Source organism: Callospermophilus lateralis, chromosome 14 (genome assembly GCF_048772815.1).
Source record: "Callospermophilus lateralis isolate mCalLat2 chromosome 14, mCalLat2.hap1, whole genome shotgun sequence".
Taxonomy (NCBI): domain Eukaryota; kingdom Metazoa; phylum Chordata; class Mammalia; order Rodentia; family Sciuridae; genus Callospermophilus; species Callospermophilus lateralis.
In genome coordinates this window covers 95,404,205-95,423,149 of record NC_135318.1, presented here as the reverse complement: position 1 = coordinate 95,423,149, position 18,945 = coordinate 95,404,205, and the positions used below count along the sequence as shown (strand labels likewise).

General features: G+C 52.8%; 1 protein-coding gene across 2 annotated transcripts; it reads right to left on the bottom strand.

Annotated features, from left to right (window-relative positions):
- Window positions 1-258: 258 nt before the first annotated feature.
- On the bottom strand, window positions 259-8,241 carry LOC143380509 (fumarylacetoacetate hydrolase domain-containing protein 2). Of its 2 annotated transcripts, XM_076833587.2 has the most exons (9): window positions 8,058-8,241; window positions 6,498-6,691; window positions 5,599-5,846; window positions 4,385-4,601; window positions 2,468-2,527; window positions 2,048-2,210; window positions 751-859; window positions 570-657; window positions 259-440 (listed from the first exon to the last, which is right to left on the bottom strand). In XM_076833587.2, exons 3-9 carry the CDS (start codon window positions 5,838-5,840, stop codon window positions 378-380), a joined length of 942 nt encoding a protein of 313 aa, XP_076689702.1. In that variant the 5' UTR covers window positions 5,841-5,846; window positions 6,498-6,691; window positions 8,058-8,241; the 3' UTR covers window positions 259-377. The 2 variants fall into 2 exon arrangements, with proteins under 2 accessions (XP_076689702.1, XP_076689701.1); XM_076833586.2 differs by lacking the exon at window positions 6,498-6,691.
- Between the last annotated feature and the right edge of the window lie 10,704 nt (window positions 8,242-18,945).

Sequence of the window (18,945 nt, the reverse complement as noted above, 5' to 3'; positions counted from 1 at the left end):
AGGCAGAGCCCGATCTCAAAGTGCCTCAACCCAGGAGGCTGCAGACCCCTGCCTGGACTAAGAAAAACTGTGGTTTGACAGTGTCTTGGGTTCTCTATCATTTGGTGTAATAAACAAGGGGAATGGACGAGTCCTCATTCTCCAAATCCCAGAGTATCCTTTGGGTTTGTGTTTTTGTCCTCCTTCCCCAGTTCTGTGAAAATTCCCATCTTGCCCTCATAAAAGCCCGAAAAGACGACAAAACAACAGAAGCTAAGCTAAGCTTCAACTTGAATTTATTGTGGAGCTCCACCTTTCTTCCTCCTACCTAGAGGAGCAGCATTAGGCCAAGTGGCACAGCAGAGGCTCCACCTTAGCTGGAGCTCGTGAGGAAGCTGTCACACCACCTTGTTGATGATGCTGCCAAGTTCTTCAATCTCACACTGGACTTCATCACCCTTCTGCAACAGCAGGCCACCAGGGTTTCAGCTCTGGCACACGCACCTACACAGCCTGCAGTCCTCAAGTCTGTGCCAACCCTGTGCAGCCTTCTCAGTCCTTGCCCCCTTTCTTCCTTTTAGCTAACTCACCTTGAGAAAGACAGGTGGCTTCCTGAACACACCAACACCTGGGGGGGTCCCGGTAAGGATGACGTCCCCTGGGTAAAGAGTGACAAACCTAGGGCAAAAGCAAAAGGGCCAGGTGAGACAAGGAGCATTGGAGGGCTCGACTAAGCCTCCAAGTGTGCAGATGGGAGGCCCCCCCACTTACTGGGAGACCCAAGCTATCAGCTCCTCCGTCTTGAACACCATCTGGCTGGTGTTGCTGCTCTGGACCACCTCCCCGTTCACGCGGCAGCAGATCTTTAAGTTGTGGGGATCTGAAATGAAAACACCCTGCAGTCAGTCGCTCCCACATCCAAAAAGATGAAACTGTACAGAGGCTTCAACCTGCCAGGTGAAGGGCCCTGTGTGCCTAGCTTGGACTGTACCCTGAGACTTCCTGTGCAGAAATGGCTCCCTGCATCCCCATCACTCCAGGCACCAAGCAGAAGGCACTTGGGTGAGTGAAGGGGTGGGGGAGAAAAGCAGCTGGGTTTTCTTTTTTTTTTGGCCTTAAATGGACATCTGTCCACAGCAGAGGCTGACAACTGTAGCTACAAAAATGACTCAGCATCTACAGAACAGCAGGGCGATGGCTCGAGTAGGGACAGTAAAGCCCTGTGTTGCTGTCATCTGATGCTGGCTGGCAGCAGCCTACTCCACCTGACTAGCACACACCTGTATTTTTCTTGGTGGCTCTGTGTGCTGCATCCCCCTTGACCCCCACAGGCAGAGCAGCTGGAACACAACTAAGCTTTACCAGGGATTCTGCACAAGTGCTGGCAGGCTCTGCTGCCCTGGGAGTGGCTCATGCACATGGCCATGCCACCTGCTGGTGCTCCCTATCCTTCTTGCCTGGCTGGCGGTGCTCTGTGTACACAGTGGCTGGCTGAGGTCCAGTTGGTGCTCCTACCTCTCCTTCTCTACTGTGAAAGTGAACAGGATTTTTTTGGTACCAGGACTGAACCCAAGGTTGCCTAACCACTGAACCACATCCCCAGTCCTTTTTTTGATTTTATTGTGAGACAGGGTTTCACAGAGTAATCCTTAGGGCCTTGCTAAGTTGCTAAGTTTGGTCTTAAACTTAAAATCCTCGTGCCTTTGCCTCCTGAGTCACTGGAATTACAGATGCGCACCATCACGCCCAGCTGAAAGGCCTTTACCACAGTGATTTTCTATGTGGAAGGGCCAGCTTTGCTTCTAGTCCAGACAGGGGCAGCTGGAGGAAGCTTGGCCCACTATTGCTGCAGGGCTATTCTTTGTGATTCACTTTATGAATGTAGTTCTGCAAGCACTACAGTGTGCTCCCTCCAGGGGCTCAGAAGGATGCCCATGGGGACCTCGGCTGAAACTGTGCACTTGCCCTGTGCAGCGGCCAGGGAAGTGGGCTCACACGTGGCTGCACCTGCACTCCTCCACGGAGTGCTGCTTTCTCCTGATGCCAAGTACAAAGACCAGGGACCCACCTGCTATACTGTCCTTGGTAACCAAGGCAGGGCCCAAGGGGCAGAAGGTATCGAAGGTTTTTCCCAGCAGCCACTGCTTCCCATTGCGTCTCATTTGCCAGTCCCGAGCACTCACATCATGGGCCACAGTGAAGCCAGCCACGTGAGCCATGGCATCTGTGGCCTATGGAGGCAGGGGATTTGGCCAGATAGGAGGTTACGTCATAGGTGACACCAACCCCTAGAACAAAAAAATCTCAAAACAGTCATCCCAAGTTAGGTGGTAGGTAAGGCAGTGTCAGCAAGCAGGTAGGTGCTGACTATGTCCCACTACTAGGGACAGCAGGCACCCTTGTTTTGGGGAGTGTGGTCAGTATTAGCAAGGACAGAAGCTGGGGCCTCTGCTCCATTCGGGCCTGTGAGTCCCCTCTTCCACTTCACCTTGATATGTTTGCCTTTCTTTCCAATGACCACGGCCAGCTCCACCTCCCAGTCCACCTCCTGTAGAGTGGAAAAGAAGCAGTAAGGGGGATGGGAACCAGTAAGAAGATTCTCTCTAGCTGCAGGGGCCCTGGGCCTCAGGCCCCAGGTCCCTAACAGTGGCCTTGGTTGCCAGTCCACATCTACAGTCCCCACAAACCAGAGCCAGGAAGTGCTGGGGAAGAACTGCCTTGTGGACCCACAGAGGCTCCGGCAGTGGAGGCAGCACCGAAGGCCATGGGCACAACTCCCCAGTGTAAAGGAAGAACAATGAGTGTCTGAAGGACTGAGCATAAAGTCGCTCTCGATGCCTGTAGCAGAGGATACCAAGTAACAATAGCTGACAATATGTGACCCTAGCTTGTTCTAAACGCTATGATGTATTAACTCAATTTAATAAGAAAAAAGTCAGCGTCTTGGGAAAAGTGCTTCAATGAGCAATTCACAAAAAGAAATACAGAGTTATAAAATAGAAACAAATGCTCCACATGGCCCAAATTAGCAAAATACAATTACAAAGTAGATAGGACTTAGCCTTCTGAATTGTCTGCTATTTCTCATGGTGATAACCAAAGCTGGTATCAGTATGCATGACTCCCAGGTGCTGTTCTCCAACACTAGTCACCACTAAAAAGGACCAGTTCCTTGAGAACCTGGTTAATTCCAGGTGCAGGAAGTACAGAGGGGCCTGGAATGACAGCCAGAAAGCAAGGAAAAATGAGGGGCCTGGGAACAACACAGTGGTCCTCTCTGCCCAGAGGAGGTTGTAAAATGAACATCTGAGCCAGGGAGTACAACCAACTGGACAGAGCCCAAGAACAGGAAGTCACGGTGATGTTAAACGCATGGAGGCAACTTTGCCTCTGCAAAGAAGAACACCAGCGAGTGAAGGCAGAAGGTGTCCAAGAACCATGTGCTACAATGAAGCAGGTAAGGACCCCAGGACTCCAGGAGGAGCCACTGGTCCCACACTACCACCCACAGATCACTTAGGAACTACAACAAGGAAAACACATTTCACAGGGGAGAGAGCTAGTGAATGTCAAGGAAACCAAGAGGTCACACTGTAGGACCACCTCATGTGAGCCTCCTGACAGGAACTACAGAATTCCTCTGTAGAATTTATAGAAAGTGCTTAATGAGGAAAACATAGAACTAGAATGTGGGATGTACCTTGACAAAACCTGACTGGATTCTTGGAAAAGTATCATGAGTTGGGCACAGTGGCACATACCTATAATTCCAGCAACTCAGGAGGCTGAGGCAGGAGAATTGCAAGTTCAAGGCAGCCTGGGTAACTTAACAAGACCCTCTCTCAAAATAAAAATGATGGGGGATGTGGCTCAGTGGTCAAGTGCCCCTGGGTTCAATTCCCAGTACAAAACAACAACCACAACTACAACAACAACAACAAAAAATCTAAAAGTTGGAAGCAAGTTCAATAGTAGGTGACCAGTGAAGAAATTATGGCCCTGGTACAATAGAAAACGATGTGGTAACCTAAAATATGCCAAGGAGAATATTTAACAGTATGTATGAAAAACATCCTTGGTGGAGTCTTAAGTAGAACATGCATATATGTACAGTGTAAACACATTCAAGAGTAAAAGCACACTGGGGAGTAATACAGCCAAATACTAATAGCAAAAGCCCTGGGCAGTGGGAATATGCTGACTTAATTTTTAATATTATCTACGTTTTAACAGTTTTTTAGTTTTAATTACTTTCACAATCAGGAAAAGATGTCATTTTCCCCCTGAGGCCAGTATTATCCCCTGCAGTTTCTGCCTAATGCATTATCAAGTAACCGAATTTCCGCAATTTGAATGTGCCCTTGTGACTGGCCCAGTGACACAAAGGTGGTGGGGAGGCACTGACCTGGCTCTCTGGTGGGAGGACCACCGCATCATAGGGCCCCACGATGGAGCTGGCAAACTTGCTAAAGATGATGGGTTCCTTGGGCACAGGCACGTTCTGTTCTTTGCAGTGGTCCACATAATTCATGCCCACACATACCACCTTGTCTGGCCGTGTGACTGGGGCTAGGAAGGTCACCTCTGACCGTGGGAGGACGGGCAACTGGGCTGTCAGGGCTCTGTAGAGACCAAGCAGGAAGAGGCTGGTTGGGAACAGGTTTGCAATCCTGGGCTGCCCCATGACTGGGGGCAACAGGGCAGATGGCTGCTTTTTAAAATGTATTTCCTAGCTCTATCAACCATCAGAGTAGGTGTCCTTTGAGAATACTTCGAGCACTGTATTCATACAGTGTTTGTTTCCTTTCTCCCATTAGGTAACTCGTGTCCATGCCGGAGAATCCAAAAGGCACAAATGGGAATATGTGGCAAGGTCTCTTTGACCCCTTCCAGTCACATGATGTCCCTCCCTGGAGACACCCTCTATGTCCTGAGCAGTTCTTAAGAACAACTCACTGATGACCTTTCCTCTCACCCTTCTGTACCCAAAATAGTGTACTGTATGCCCTTAAATATGTGTGTGTGTATATAAATATATATATATATATACACACACACACACACACACACGACCATATATATATATATATATATATATATATATATATATATATATATAAAATTTTTTTTTAAGATCCCTCCCTCACAACAAATAGTTTTATTTGTCCCCTCTGCCCCTGCATATCACTGCACTTCAGAGATGCAAACAACTCCCTAGTGAGGGGCAAGGCAAGACACTGTTTCCACTCTGTGGAGAAAGCGACAGTATGGGAAAATGTTATCACCAACACCACATGCTGCAAGCATTTCTGTTTTTGCCAACTTAGTAGGTGAAAACATCTTCAAGAGGTTTTAATTTCCGGGTCACCAATCCTTGAGCCAGATTTCACAGAGCTTCTGGCTTCAGAACGCCCCACTCCCCGACCCCAACTTGGGAAACAATAATCTCAGAGAAAATCTTTTTGCAGTCCCCTTTCCTATAAGGAGCCAGGAGTCTAAAATGCTTCCCATCCCTTGCTCCTGTAGGGAAAGGCCACCTGCTGGTGTTCCCCAGGTGGGGGAGTGTGGAGAGGGGGGACTGGGGCAGTGGCTTTAGGGCGGTGCTGCTGGCTGACTTACCTTCTTGCCACTGACAAGGTGACCTCTCCCTGCTCCAGGAACTGCAACATTGTCTTGGGGAGTGTGGGGTCAAATGCGTTGAGGTCAATGACCCCCCCATCATTCCCAGTCTCCAGGCCCAGGTGAGGCCCCTCCAAGTGGGGTGCCTGGAACTGCACCAGTCTCATGTCTCTGGAGGGCTGAAAGGGCTGCTTCCGAGCCTGCAGCAGAGCTGTGAGTAACCTCCTAACAGTGACCAGCATCAGAGCCTACAGAAGGAAAAAAATCAAGAGACAGGATTTCAGAACCACCATCAGGATCCCCAGGCCCCATCCATGTTGGCACACTCCGTGGGAAGTGCTATTTATGTTATTTCACCTGCTATATTTCATGCAATGAAAACTTATTGGGGAGTGACTCCTTCATGGCAGGCTCTAGGCTTTCCCAAAGATCCCAGTGTTCCTTCAACCACTATTTTTTGAAAGTTTACAATGTGCCTGGCAATGCTTTGGGCACTGAGGCAACAATGTAGGTCCCACGAACACAGCCCTGCCATCCCGCTTACTGGGAGATAGGTGAAAACTGAAAAAAAAAAAAAAAAAACAAAAACCAAGAATCAGCTATTGGGCCTAGTACTATGAAGATGATCACAGCCTTGACCTTTGTCCAGCTGCTATAGGAAGTGCCTTGAACTGAGTGGTACTAGGAATCTTGACAGTGGCAGCCCCACTGCCAACACTGGCCTCATGTGATTCCTTAAATACTACTTTGATTCTGTTGCCCTTCAACTTGAAATGCTTCTTAGTGCTCACAATTGCAAGCCCCTGACTTCTAGAGCAGCCCCCACCCTGCCTCTTCAGACAGCCATTATTTAGTTTCCACTGCTGGGGTTGCTACTGTCAGTGGGGCGTCTGACTTACAGCAGTGCTCTGTTGTCTCTGAAAGGCAGGGCTTTCCTGCTGAGTTCATGGAGCTGAGCTCTGTGCCTGCCATACAGAAGACTCTCAGCAACTTCAAGGAACACATGACAGAAGCAAGGCCTTGACCTCACTTCTTGGGAGACATTGGCGACTGTCAACCTTGAAACAGATGACTGTGCCTTCCCTCAGATCATCTAGAAAATATCAACATGGTTGGGGAACCAGTTTGAATTCCACGTTCCACTTAAAGAAATCCCATCCTCTAATTCTTTTTTTTCCCCAGTGGGAAATTGAATCCAGGGCTTCCCACGTGGTAGGCAAGTGGTCTACCCAGAGCTACATTCCTAGCCCCTCCCATTCTCTTTATTTTGTTCTTAATCCAGGTAGGGTCTCTACCCTTACCACCATGTCCCTCTCCTGCAGGGTGCCTTGCTTTTAAAAATAGTACTTGATGCTGAAAAATGTGCAGGTAGCTCTTCAAGCTCCAAACTCTTGGTCCTCACCCCCTGAAGTCAATCTATCCTGTCCAGTCAAAGACTCATTAGACTTAGGTCACCACTGTGCTGACCTCCAAGTTTAGCTAGAAAATCAGGGGCTTTGTGTCTCTTGCCCTGTTTTCTTACACAAGCACCAACCATGCCACTGTCAAAAGGCTGTCCCAATCAAAACGCATCCATTAAGAAAGTCTACACACTAAAATAATAGTAATGGCTTCCACTGAACACCAGATACTGTATCAAAAGTTCCACTCCAAAAGTTCCAAAATGTCTCATTTAATTCTCTTGACAATTGTGTATGGTAGGCATTGTTAACTCCATTTTACAGAAGGCAAAGCTAGGGCTTAGAGAAGTTAAATATGTCCAATGTCCAAGTGTCACACAGTTAAGAGAAAGAGCTAGTACTTAACCCATGACATTGGAATCGAGTGTTGTGCAAGCAAGATAATCTATGGACAACCCTTCCACTCCTCCCAGGGCAATGCCTCCAATAGAAGATCCTTCAGAGGCCCTGTTATCAGCCCTATTTGCCATCGGTCATGACTACGGGTGCCCAGGGGCCTGCTGCCTCACAGACAGGACTAATCATCTGCTTTTCTAGATAACCCCAGGTCCCCAGACTTTGCTCTTCCCACATGAGAGCCACATGCAGGTTTGTTTCACCCCTCCACCAATCCCCTGGGACATGACGCCTGATTGTATAAAAGGGGGCATTGAGTCTTAATGAGGTAAAGTCACCTGCCAAGGTGACCCCGATGCTTCTGCAGTAACAGGCATGCCCCAGAGCCCGAGCTCAAGCCAAGTCTGCCAAAGAGTCCTTCAGCAAAGAGGCTGCAACAGGAGGTGGAAACCGCTCAAACTAGGCGGCCTGAGACGCGGGTTTGCAGGCGGACCCGGCCCCACCGTCTGCTCTCCTGGAATCGAAATCACTCACTCACTTTGCTGAATCCCCAGCTCTAGGCGCTCACCAGGGTCACCCCCGCCGCCCGTGGGCTCGGAAGCGGCCAGGTCTAACCGGCCCTCCGCGGAGACACCCTCCCGGTCTGCTGCAGACCGAACCTACCTGGCCGCGGCTGCCGGTCCGGCCCGGCGCCCTGCGCTGTGGGGTTAGAGCCCGACGGAGGTCCAAGGCAGAAGGAGCCAGCCAACTCGCCAGCCCCGCACTACACCTGAAGCGGACCTCAGAAAGCAGGCGCACTCCGGTGATGTCACGGAGCGACGGGCATTAGAAGGCGCCCGTTTTTTTCCGGAAGCTGAATCGCGCAGGGCGAGCGCAGTGTCGGAGCGCCGGTCTTCCCCGGAACGTACATTCTGACCTCGGGGCATTGAGGCGCGTTGGCCGGACTTTTTAAGGGACGCGCACTTTCAGGGCGACCCAGTGCTTTCTGGCCCGCTCTTTCCCGCCGCCTCGGGGGCCTCCTCCAGGCTGGCTCTGTGGCCGCCCAGCCATCGTTCCGATAGATGGGCAAAGCGGTGGAGGAGGCCTAGTCCTAGCGCGGCGAGGGACGGATATTTTTGTCTTCTGATTGACATAAGAGAAAGGGAGGGATGGTTGTTATCTGTTTTACTCGTGGGGAACCTGAAGCCGGAAGTGTTTTGCCCGAGGCCCGAGTGGGAATGAGGAGCGGAGCAGGGACTTCCAGACCCCGAGGCCAGCCATTCCCACCCATGTGCCCTGTGCGGGGCGCAGGGCGAGGCGGTGGGAGAAGGAGGCTTAGCCTTCAGCGCAGAGAACATTGCAGTGGAGAGGCGGTGTCATAAGGCCGGGCGAGAGGCTCCAAAGTTAATTAAAGACCAGATGGATCTCAAGGGCTGGACTTGTCCCATGAAAAAGCCTGAACCTTATCTGAGTGCATAGGCCGCCACTGGAAGCTTCTAATCAGGGTGCAATGTCCAGACTTCGGAAATCTTTCCAGGAAAGGTGCTTTAGAGTGGTGTGGATGCGAGCCATTGGGATTTGGTTTTGAGTGTTCAGGGATGGTTAGGAGGAAGAACTCGCAGCCCTGGATGACTTTCCCGTGCCTTCCCAGCCTTTGACCATCCAGCCAGACCACTAGCAACTACACACGAATTGAGGTTGAACCATATCTAGGGCCACCTCTCTCTGTAGACAGCCAAATATAGTGCTCAAAGTTTATCTGGGAGGACTATTCACCACTGACCCTCCGAGTCGGCCTTGAGAGAGGCCATCATACTGCCACAGAAAACTTTTGGGTGTTATAAAGTATATTGTGCAGACAGTCATGCTTGAGTTTTCTCTTCCTCAGTACTGACCCTAAAAACATACTTGGAAGCCACAGGTGTGGGTTGAGGGAGAGGAGTGAACACTACTGGCTTAGGTGTTAAAGGAATCTGAGACACCTGCTCTTGCAGCTTTACTGTACTTCCCACCCCTAACCAGAGCTCTTTTTCTTATCTCCCATTTCCACTTGATAAATTGCTGCTGCCCATGTCCATCTTTATGACAAGGTGGGTCTGACAACATTCAGGTTATTCTGGGAAGCTCAGGTCAGATGATCACCGGATATTTTATGGTTTGATGTTCAGTCTCTAGCAAAACCAAATAGCAACCCAGCTATTTCTTTGAAGGAGGGTTGTTATCTTCAGGGGCAGGCATAGATTATCCCTAAAATCCCAGCGGCCTGGCCTCTGATGATCCTCCTATGGGTGCTTTCTTGAGTTTCCATATTGCAGAGCTACTAGCTATTAACTATTAATTGACATCATCTAATTGCAGCTTCATGAGTAGCCTTGAACAAGAGTCATCTAGGTGGACGTGGGTGACTTCCAATATGATGAGATAATATTGATTGATGATTGTTGTTCAGCATTGGCTGAATGGAGCAATAGAACAGCATCCTCAGTGGTTCCCCTGCATCCACGCTGGTCACCTCAATCAAGTCCATGTTTCTGGGGGAGATTTCCAAAGCACTAATTTGACATAACACCCATGTTATGATTTGAGTATGGTTGGTCCCCTCTGAATCTTATATGGAAATTTGCCACAGAGTGAGGAGGTCATTAAGAGGGATTCTCATGGGATTGGCTTAGTTACCATGAGAGTGGGATGTTATGAAGTGAGCCCAGACCCTCTTGCTTGCCTGTCTTCTGCATGTGCCTGTTTACCCTTCTGAATTCTGCCATGTTAGGAAACAGCTTGATGTCCTTGTGAGGTAGGGCTGCCCAGCCTGGCACTTCCCAGCCTCTAGAACCGTGAACCTAAACAGACTTCTTTATAAATCACCCTGTCTCAGGGATTCCATTGTAGCAACAGAAAGCAGACAACGACGACACCTCATCAGTAGCTTCCTGCTACTCAAACCCTTTGGGTCTTACTCCCACCTACAGCTCTGCTCTGCTGCCCTCTCCCATTCCTTTGGTGTTAGCACTCAGCACCCAGCACTCTGGTTTCAGCCCTTGAAGTGCAGCCCCAGGCCCCAGGCAGTGTTGCCTCCCCGCTATCATGCTTCACCTGGCTCCTTGTCATCCTTCAGGCTCTGCGAAAATGCTGCTGCCCTTGGGGAGCCTCGTGTCATGTGCCCTGCTCTGAGGTCTCATCTTCATTGCCACGACATTGAGTATAAATTTACACTGTTTTGTATGATTTACTTTATCAATATCTTGTCTCTAAGAAACTCTAGGCTCCATAAGGGAAGGGTTTGCAGATATTCTGCTATTTTATCACCCCTTCCTGGTAATCTTTTTTTTTTAGGAAAAAAAAAAAATGAACAAATGAAGGAAGTAACAGCCCGGGGCAGGGCCTGGGTGAGGGACCTGGAGCGAAGGTGCCTCCTGCCTGCCTGCGTGCCTTCTTCATGTTGCTTGTTCCAGTTACTCGTGAGTAAGGAATCAAGTGGGAGACCGCATCTCTTCTTCGTGGGCCCCATTTGGTCTGCCCAGGAGAAACTTGTACTTGGGGGCTGGGAAAGTTTGTCAACAAAGTAAGGAATTGGAAAGTTTCGCAATCTCAGCTGGCTGTCAGGAACTGATGACCTGTTCTTTGGGGCCTTATTTTTAGTTTCTGGATGTTTTACTGTATTTGGTGATTTTTTGAAAAACTGGAAAACTGCTGCCTGGCTTCATTTGTGTGCTCTCGGGTGGGGACAGGGCCAGAAGGGGTGTGGAGAGGGAAGTGGCAGGAGGCGGGGCAGGGCTGGGGTGTGTGTGGGAGACTGCTCAGGCCAGGGTGCCCCACAGGGTAGAGAGCCCCCAGAGGAGATGTTTCAAAGAGACTTTGATCCTGGGCAGCCTGGAGCTGGCCCCACGACCTGGCACACTGGGGGCTAATAGGTAGGGACAATGAAAAACCCGGAAGGGAATGAGAAAGAAAGCCATGCGTGGACAGCTTTCCTTTCCCAAGACAAATCCTTTCCAGGTGCTGGCTGTAGGCGGGGAAAGGGGTCTCATCACACCTAACGTGATCCTCTCTGGGTCGCATTGATCGTCCTCAGAGTAAATCCTCTCCATATGGGGAATATGGACCCCCGACCCAAAAGTCCAAATTCCTGAGTGCCCAAGAAAACTGATGTGCCCACTAGATCACCTCTCAGGATGACCCACATAAGCCCAGTCCCTTTCTTTGTTTGGGGGCTTTTTCTACCAGGAGAGTGAGTTCACTGGCGTCACACCGTCCCTGCATCCCCTGTTCCGGTGTGAAACTTTGTTCCAGAATAAAAGAGCTGAGCTGACTCATGAACTTTGCATCCAGCCCAGTCCTTTTGTGCTGTTGGGGCCCTGCGGCCTAGCCTTACCAGGGAACCCTGCCTGGCCTCCTGGCCAACTGTAGTGGCCTCTGTCCTTCTGAGCTTCAGCAGCACTTACTGATCACTCCCCTACCCTAGGCCAGCTCTGGGGACGAGGTGTGAACGCCATGGCTCCTGCTTGCAAGGCGCTCACAGTCTGGCAGGGTGACAGGGCAGGATTGGATGGGAAGGAGGTTCACCTCTCTACAGCTGACCTTGACCCTAGCTATTGGGCATTTTCCAGCTAAAAGTACTAAACATCCAGTTCCCACTGGCTTAAGGGAGGGAGGTCTGGGCACTTTCAGCGTTCCTGTAAGTGATAAGGAGAGGGTGGTGGGGAGTCGCTTAAGGTACAATTTGATTTTGAGTTTTGGGGCCTACGTCCCTCCTGGGCCTGGCACCCTCGCCAGGACTCCTGCTCTGACTCGAGTCTGATGGCTCCTTGAAGTGAGGAAAAGCAAGGTCGGTTCCAGGACTCCCACACCCTCGGCTTAGAGGGAGCTTTTCCCGGCATTCCTGGCAAAGGGCTCCCTGGGCCTCATTATCTGTGATTGGGTGTGTGCCCACCCCTTGATCAGTCATGATGACCTGGGAAAGACCGTGCCCATCAGATGACATTCCTCATTGCCTTCAGGTTGCCCAGGGACCTAGGTGAGAGAGGAGTTCCTAAAGTCCTCTTATTGAAAGGGGAGCAGAGGGGCCATCTCGGGCACAGGGATCTTGCATCAGTGTGAGAAATAGAAAGTCTGGTGGTCCATTTTCAGAATATAGTATTTAGCCTTAAACATAAAATCGGGATCCCATTGTAAGATCCAATCATAGCCATTTTGAACTTCCCAACCTGTATCCAGCTGTAGCCATTTCGACTACAGTCCTTCCCTTCACAGGCCCTGATTTTAAAATGAGCCGATCTCATAGATGTAGCCCCGGCCTCCTCCTGTCAGAGTGAGGGCCGAGCTGCATCAGATAAAGACAGGACAGTGAGGTGGACAATACTCAGAGCAGGCCGAGCAAGCTGAATAGAGGGGACTCTGTTTGCATCTCAGAGCGTAGGGACAAAGGCAGTATGGCTGGGCCCTGAGTGACAGGAAGCCAGGCTCCTGTTGAGGAATAGACAGAACAAACAGGTGCCCCACAGAGGCAGGGAGCCTGGGTCCGCTGAGGAGCTTGGTGGTCAGCCAGTGGCAGGGGGTGGGTGAACCTGTCCTCAGGGACCTGCTCATGAGGAACCTGGCTGCTTTCTGGGACCATAGGGACCTTCTCTCAAGGCCACTCCAGTGCAGGGCTCCTCCTGCCACCTCACTGTGCTGGCGGAGCATGAGTCCGCCTCCCTGCTCTAACTGCACGTGGTGATGAGCAGGTGGGGCGAGAGACCTTCTCCACACACCCTCATCTTGGCCTTACGCAGTCAGTACTTCTGGCCATGCTGGCTCTGGACCCCAGCCACAGGCACCATTCCCTGTGCAGACTGTCCCCCTCACTTTTCCAATCCCTGACCCTCACAGGACTGCATTCCCTTATAGCAGCTGGCTTGGACGCACCCAGGTGATTGAAACTCACCCTTGTGTACCAGCAGTTTCCTCTTTGGGAACAGCTGGCCTTTGGTACTCCCCTAATCTGAAAAGTTGGGCCCAGTGGGTGAGGGCGCTGGGAGGGCCCGGTACCTGCTTTGGACTGTCACTGGACTTCGGGGAGTATCTGGGATGGAACAGGTCCATGGGGATAGAGAACAAGGAGCTCTGCTCAGGACAAAGGGGGTCCTCATTAGGGGGTCTCAGTGGAGTGTGCCCCATGGGGTGGCGGGTAGCAAGGAGGGCTCCCCAGTACTCTGGGCACACCCCCACTGCTTCCTACCCTGAGGAGCACCCGCAGCCCCTGACTTGGAGCCAGCTCTCTTTGGTTTTAGTCATAGTTCTGTGGGAATCCAGGTCCTCTGCTTCATTTCCTGGCAAGCTCGGTCTTCATCCTAGGTCCACAGTAACTTCCCGTGACACTGATCACTGCCTTGGATCTCTCTCTGTGCCTTCTGTGTCTGTCCCCATGGGACTTGAATTCCCCAAGCAGAGATGGTGGCAAGCTCATTGTGGTCTCAGGTGCAGCACCTGCCTGCTGTCCAGCAGGCGCCTGAGGAACTGACGGGGCCTCTCTTGGTTTAGCCCTGGGAGCTGAGAGCTTGGAGGGGCGGGGAGGGGACTGTGTGGTGTTGTGCCTGGCGTGGAAGAGGCAGGATCCCACAAGAAGTGGACTTGCAGTTACCGGATGCTCAGGGTGGGCAAAGAGCTCTGCAGTCTCATGAGCCTCCTTGGCCACCGTGTACTTGGGTAAACGTTGTTCCTGACCACCCCAGGCCGCTGGATGAAGGTCAGAAACACAGGAGACCTGTGACTGCCGAGAAATGACCTGCACCGGGAAGGGGCTGGTCGTTTTCAAGTTTACTCCTAGGAGAATGCACCCTCAGCTGCTTGAGACCCAGAGTCCAGGGGACCTCTTCCCCCTGGGGTCCCTAACAAGCCATCAAGACCTGACCAGGGCCTATGCAGGATCTCAGTGGGGTTTGCAAGCTTTCTTGGAGACTTAGAAAGGCCTGGCAGGTTCTGTGTATGAGGAGTTGTGTGCCCCAGTCAGGTGTGTGAGTGGCCATGTGCGTCCTGTTTAATAAAACCATGGGCAGAGTCGCCGCATCCCCTCACCCAACACCCGGCTTGTAAAGTGTCCCTCGATTCTCTTAAGTGTTTTAGGGGGAGACATGTGGAGAATGAGCAGAAATAGGGGACTGTGAAGGAAATGACAAATAGCTTCCCTTCCATACAGCCTCCCTGGGGGACAACACCAGACCTGAGGGTGAGGTGGAGGTGTGGGGTACAGTCACCACCTGGTGGTCAGATGGGGACACAACACTCGGAACAGCTGCACGAGAAGCTGGACCCTCTGCACTACAGACCAGCCACTTCTCTGGGAAGCATTAGGGAAGGGCGGGGGTCCTCAGTGTTCCCGTTCTGTGATGTCAAGGTAGCAAGGGGCCCCATGAGCCACAGTGAGGGTGAAGGAAGTGGGCCATGCCACAGGATGCTCCGCCCTTACCCTGGGCCCTCTGTGGCTGGCCCGCCTAGCCATGCAGGGACCGGTAGCAGGTGGTTGAGCATGTGGACAGTGAATTACCTGCTGTGGCCTGATTGGTGTGACTGCCCCTCAATAGCTGGCTGGTCCCCATGGGGGCTTTGGAAGAACCATGGAAACTGAAGACCCACCTCAGACTTATTTTTAAGACCAGGAAGCTTCTGTCCTTTTTCTGATGGCTTATTGATGGGAGTCACCCTTCTCTAGGAAGGGTAAAACACAAAAACTTCAGTGGGGGGGGGGGGGCAGAGAGTCCCATTTATTAAAGGGCTAGATTAAGAATTAATTAAGACACATGTTAAATTATCATAACAACTCTGCCAGTTGTTATGATCAGAGGGTTTTTCTGTTTACAAATAAGGAAACTGAGGCTAGTAAACTGATATGCTCAAGATAACAGAAAATTCTAGAATGGAAGCAAGGGCCCTCTGCCCTAGATGTGGCGAGGCCCGTGCTGAGGAATTTTCCCTGGGGGTGGTGTTATTAGGGAGTTAATTCTTCCATATCCTCAGGGCAGAGTCGGGGAGGGGTCCCTCCCACCTCTGCCACCCCAGGGCACCCCTCCACCCACGTCTGACCTGTACTTCTGTGATGGGGCAAGGGTGGGGAGCAGCAGGATCCTGGCCCTTGAACTGATTAGACCAGCCCCGACACCTGTCCCAAGGATAGTCAGTCCATTGGCTGGCCGGAGGAAAAGCCGGCCCAGCAGGAGGGGCAGTCTTCAGGTCATCAGGGTCCTGGGGGTCAAGGGGAACTTGCCCTCCAGAGAGAAAGAGGATCTGTGGAGCAGGAAGACTCTGCACATGGCACCAGAGAGGCCCAAGCAGAGAGCAGACAAGTTGCACAGCAGCAGCGCCTGGAGCAGAGCGTGTCCAGGACCCAGGTGGCCCAACCCCTCTGTGGGAGCTGAAGTTGGTACCTGAACATGTGCTCATTTAGCACTTGTTCTATGTATGTCTGTCTCACAGAGGAGGAAACGGAGGCACAGAGAGATTGTGCAGATAGCCCAGGGTCACACAGTGAGTGCATGCCGAGCTGGGGTTTGAGTCCTAGCAGACTGGCCTCAGAGTCACTACCCTTGATGACCATGTCACAAGGTCGTGTGTGAGCTGCTGGAGGCCCTGTGCGCTCAGAGCTGATGCAGGGTCATTAGAACTGCCCCACAGTCCTCATTCTAGTCCCTCTTCCCAGTGGGACCACTTACAAGGGGCCAAGCCCACCTGTCACACCTGCCCCTGGCACCTGGTCCAGCTGGGTCCGCAGCCACCACCATCTCTGAGACCCTGAGACCAGAGACAGCCCGTGTTTGTCACGGCTACTTAAGTCCACATCCTGTCTGTCACTCTGAACCCACCCCCACCCACTTGGTACAGAAAGAGCACAGGCTTGGGGTCAGCCAGAGCTGAGTTCCCATTCTGTCCTCTGGTCTGGGTCAAGGCAGCCTGCCCCAGCGCCTGGCCTCAGGGATGAACCCTGTACACCCAGGGCTGTGTGCTGCGTGCTATGCTGGGGACCCTTTGTTAGTAAGGTGACCTCCTTACCATTCCCAATGTGACCATGGATGGGGGAGGGGCGAATGTATCCATGTGCATCTCATAAAATGAGTGTAAAGTTTTTTTTTTTTTTTTTTTTTTTTTTGATTTGTTATTCCAGTATCCACTTATATGTCAAAACTGATCCCAAAGGTAGTGGCTTCAAACAACAGCAGGGACATTGGTTTGGCTATCCATCTGCCACGGGGGCCTGGCTCAGTCCTCTCTCTCCCCTCATTTCTGTCCTGTCCCCTGGCAGAACCCTTGAGTTTACTCTCGAAAATAAACATCAGGAAAGGAAGGTGTCTCGGGGCTCCTTTGCTCCCATCTACCCTGTGACCTGCACCCTCCAGCCATGGGGACACTCACAACTAACTTTCCTGGAAACAAAAGAATCCTGGGGATGAAGCCTCCAGAAGTCACTCTGCTCCACTGGCTTCGCGTATAGGCTCCAGGGCTGGCTCTGCTAGAGGGTCCCCAGGCCCACCGAGGACACCTGTCTCTTCCAGACTGGGCCTTGGCGACATCACCCTGGGAACTGGGGATTTCAGGGGTGTCCCTCCCTCTGAGCCAGCTGCCAACATTCATCAGCACAGCGTGAACCGTGGCTGGGAGCAGCAGAAACGGCAGGACCTAGACTCACATTCAGAGTCGAGATAGAGCCAGCGAGAGTCCCTGTCCAGATAGAGCCAGCGAGAGTCCCTGTCCAGATAGAGCCAGCGAGAGTCCCTGTCCAGATACAGCCAGCCAGCGAGAGTCCCTGTCCTTTCTCAGGTTTATTTTATTAAAATAGACAGGACAGAATGTGGGTGGGTGCTGGGAACAGGGGCCACCAGGCCGTGCCCAAGGGAGGCGCTTCTGCCATGCAGACATGCTGCAGCCTGTGTCCCAGCGTGGGAGACAGACCCCTCCTGGCGGACGTGCAGCCACGAGGCCAAAGGGGCAAGGGCACGGCGGTGACCCTCTCCTGTGGCCTCGGCCCCCACAAGCACAGCCACACCAGCTAGAAGGGCCGGGCCGGGGAGGGGAGGGATCCCTGAGCCAGGGAAGCAGATGCCCTCCTGGAGGGGAGGGACCCCAGTCAGACGGGAGACAGGGTGTCAGTGCAACTCTGAGGGCGAGGCCCACCTTTCCTCTGAGGGCCCTGCTCACCCTGGGCCAGCCTCCTGGGGACACCCAGGGACTCCTGGAGCCAGGCCTGAGCCGAGGGGGCAGCAGCCATTGGATGGAATGTATCGTGTGGGAATGTCCCTGGAGGCCCGTGCTGCCCAGGACAGGGCTCTTACTCAGGGAGGCCTGGGCAGGTGGGAGCAGCCTCTCTCTTCCTGAAGGTTCTGTCAACCGGCCACCGACTCCCAGTGCTGCAGGCTGGCCCCTGCCTTGCTGACAAGCCTCATCCCCAGGGCAGAGCCCAGCCCAGCCCAGCGGAGTCCCTGGGTTTGTGCTTTTGAGTGTTGGTGAGCTGTGCTGGGAACGGGCTTCAAGACCCCATGGCTCTCAGGCACAGAGGGGACCCCTGAGTTGGTTCCCCAGAGCCGCCCTCATCCAGGCTGCTGGGACCAGAGCTCAGCGTGCCAGGAGCGCCTGGCCTCCAAAAGCAGAGTGTCCTTGGCTCCCCTTGGGGTGGCCTGAGCCGCAGGGTGCTTGTGCTTTGTGTACAGGGCTGGGTGAGGGTGGCCACAGAGCTCCAGTGGGGCGCGCAGCCAAGCTGCCGGGCCAGGGGGCAGGGGCAGCAGGAGAGGAGGGAAGTCCCTGCCCAGCCTCTTCCAGCATGCCTGCTCCCTGGCTGCCAGTCCCTGAGCCACATGACTCCCCCAGGACGTGAGGACCGAGGGGAGAACAGCCTGGTGCGGGGACGATGGGCACCCACTGCATTCCCATCCAGACAGGAATGGGTTCAGGGAAGCTTCTTCCTGCCTGGCGGAGGGACAGACAGTTCCTCCCTCTGACACTCCAAGAAGCAACCCCCAGGCAAGAGCCCCAGCTGCTTCCTGGCATGGAGGAGAGCGAGGCCAGGGCCCTCACACCCGAGCTAGCCTCACAGTGGGTGGCCTGGCACAGCCCCAGCTCCTCCAGGTGGGTGGAATGACAGGGTCTCAGGATCTCAGGGAAGTGGTTCTAGAAAGCTGCAGGCCCCGTCCCCCTGGCCATCTCTTCCCTAGCTAGAGCCCCTCCCCACCAGCTGGCCCTCCAGGGTCCTGCAGTGAGGCTTTCTGGGAGGCCAGGAGTGTCTGGGGGAGGCCAGAGGAGTCCTGCGGCCAGGCCCCTGGGAGGCGGGGTGGGGGAGGTCTCAGGGGCTCACAGGGGTTTTTGCTTTGGAGACCAGGCTGCCCACCCCCAAGGCTCTTAAGGACACTGGCTGGTGGGGGCTGAGCCCCTCCTGACTCCACCACCCTCTGCCAGCCCAAAGGAACCGTGTGTGTGTGTGTGGGGGGGGAGTACACTGCTCACTTTTTGCAAATATATTACAAAAAACTTTGTCTTGGAGGCTGCTCCTGGCAGGATTGAGGTTTCCTGGGGGTGAAGTGGCAGCAGCCACCCAGGTTTCCCCCCACACTTC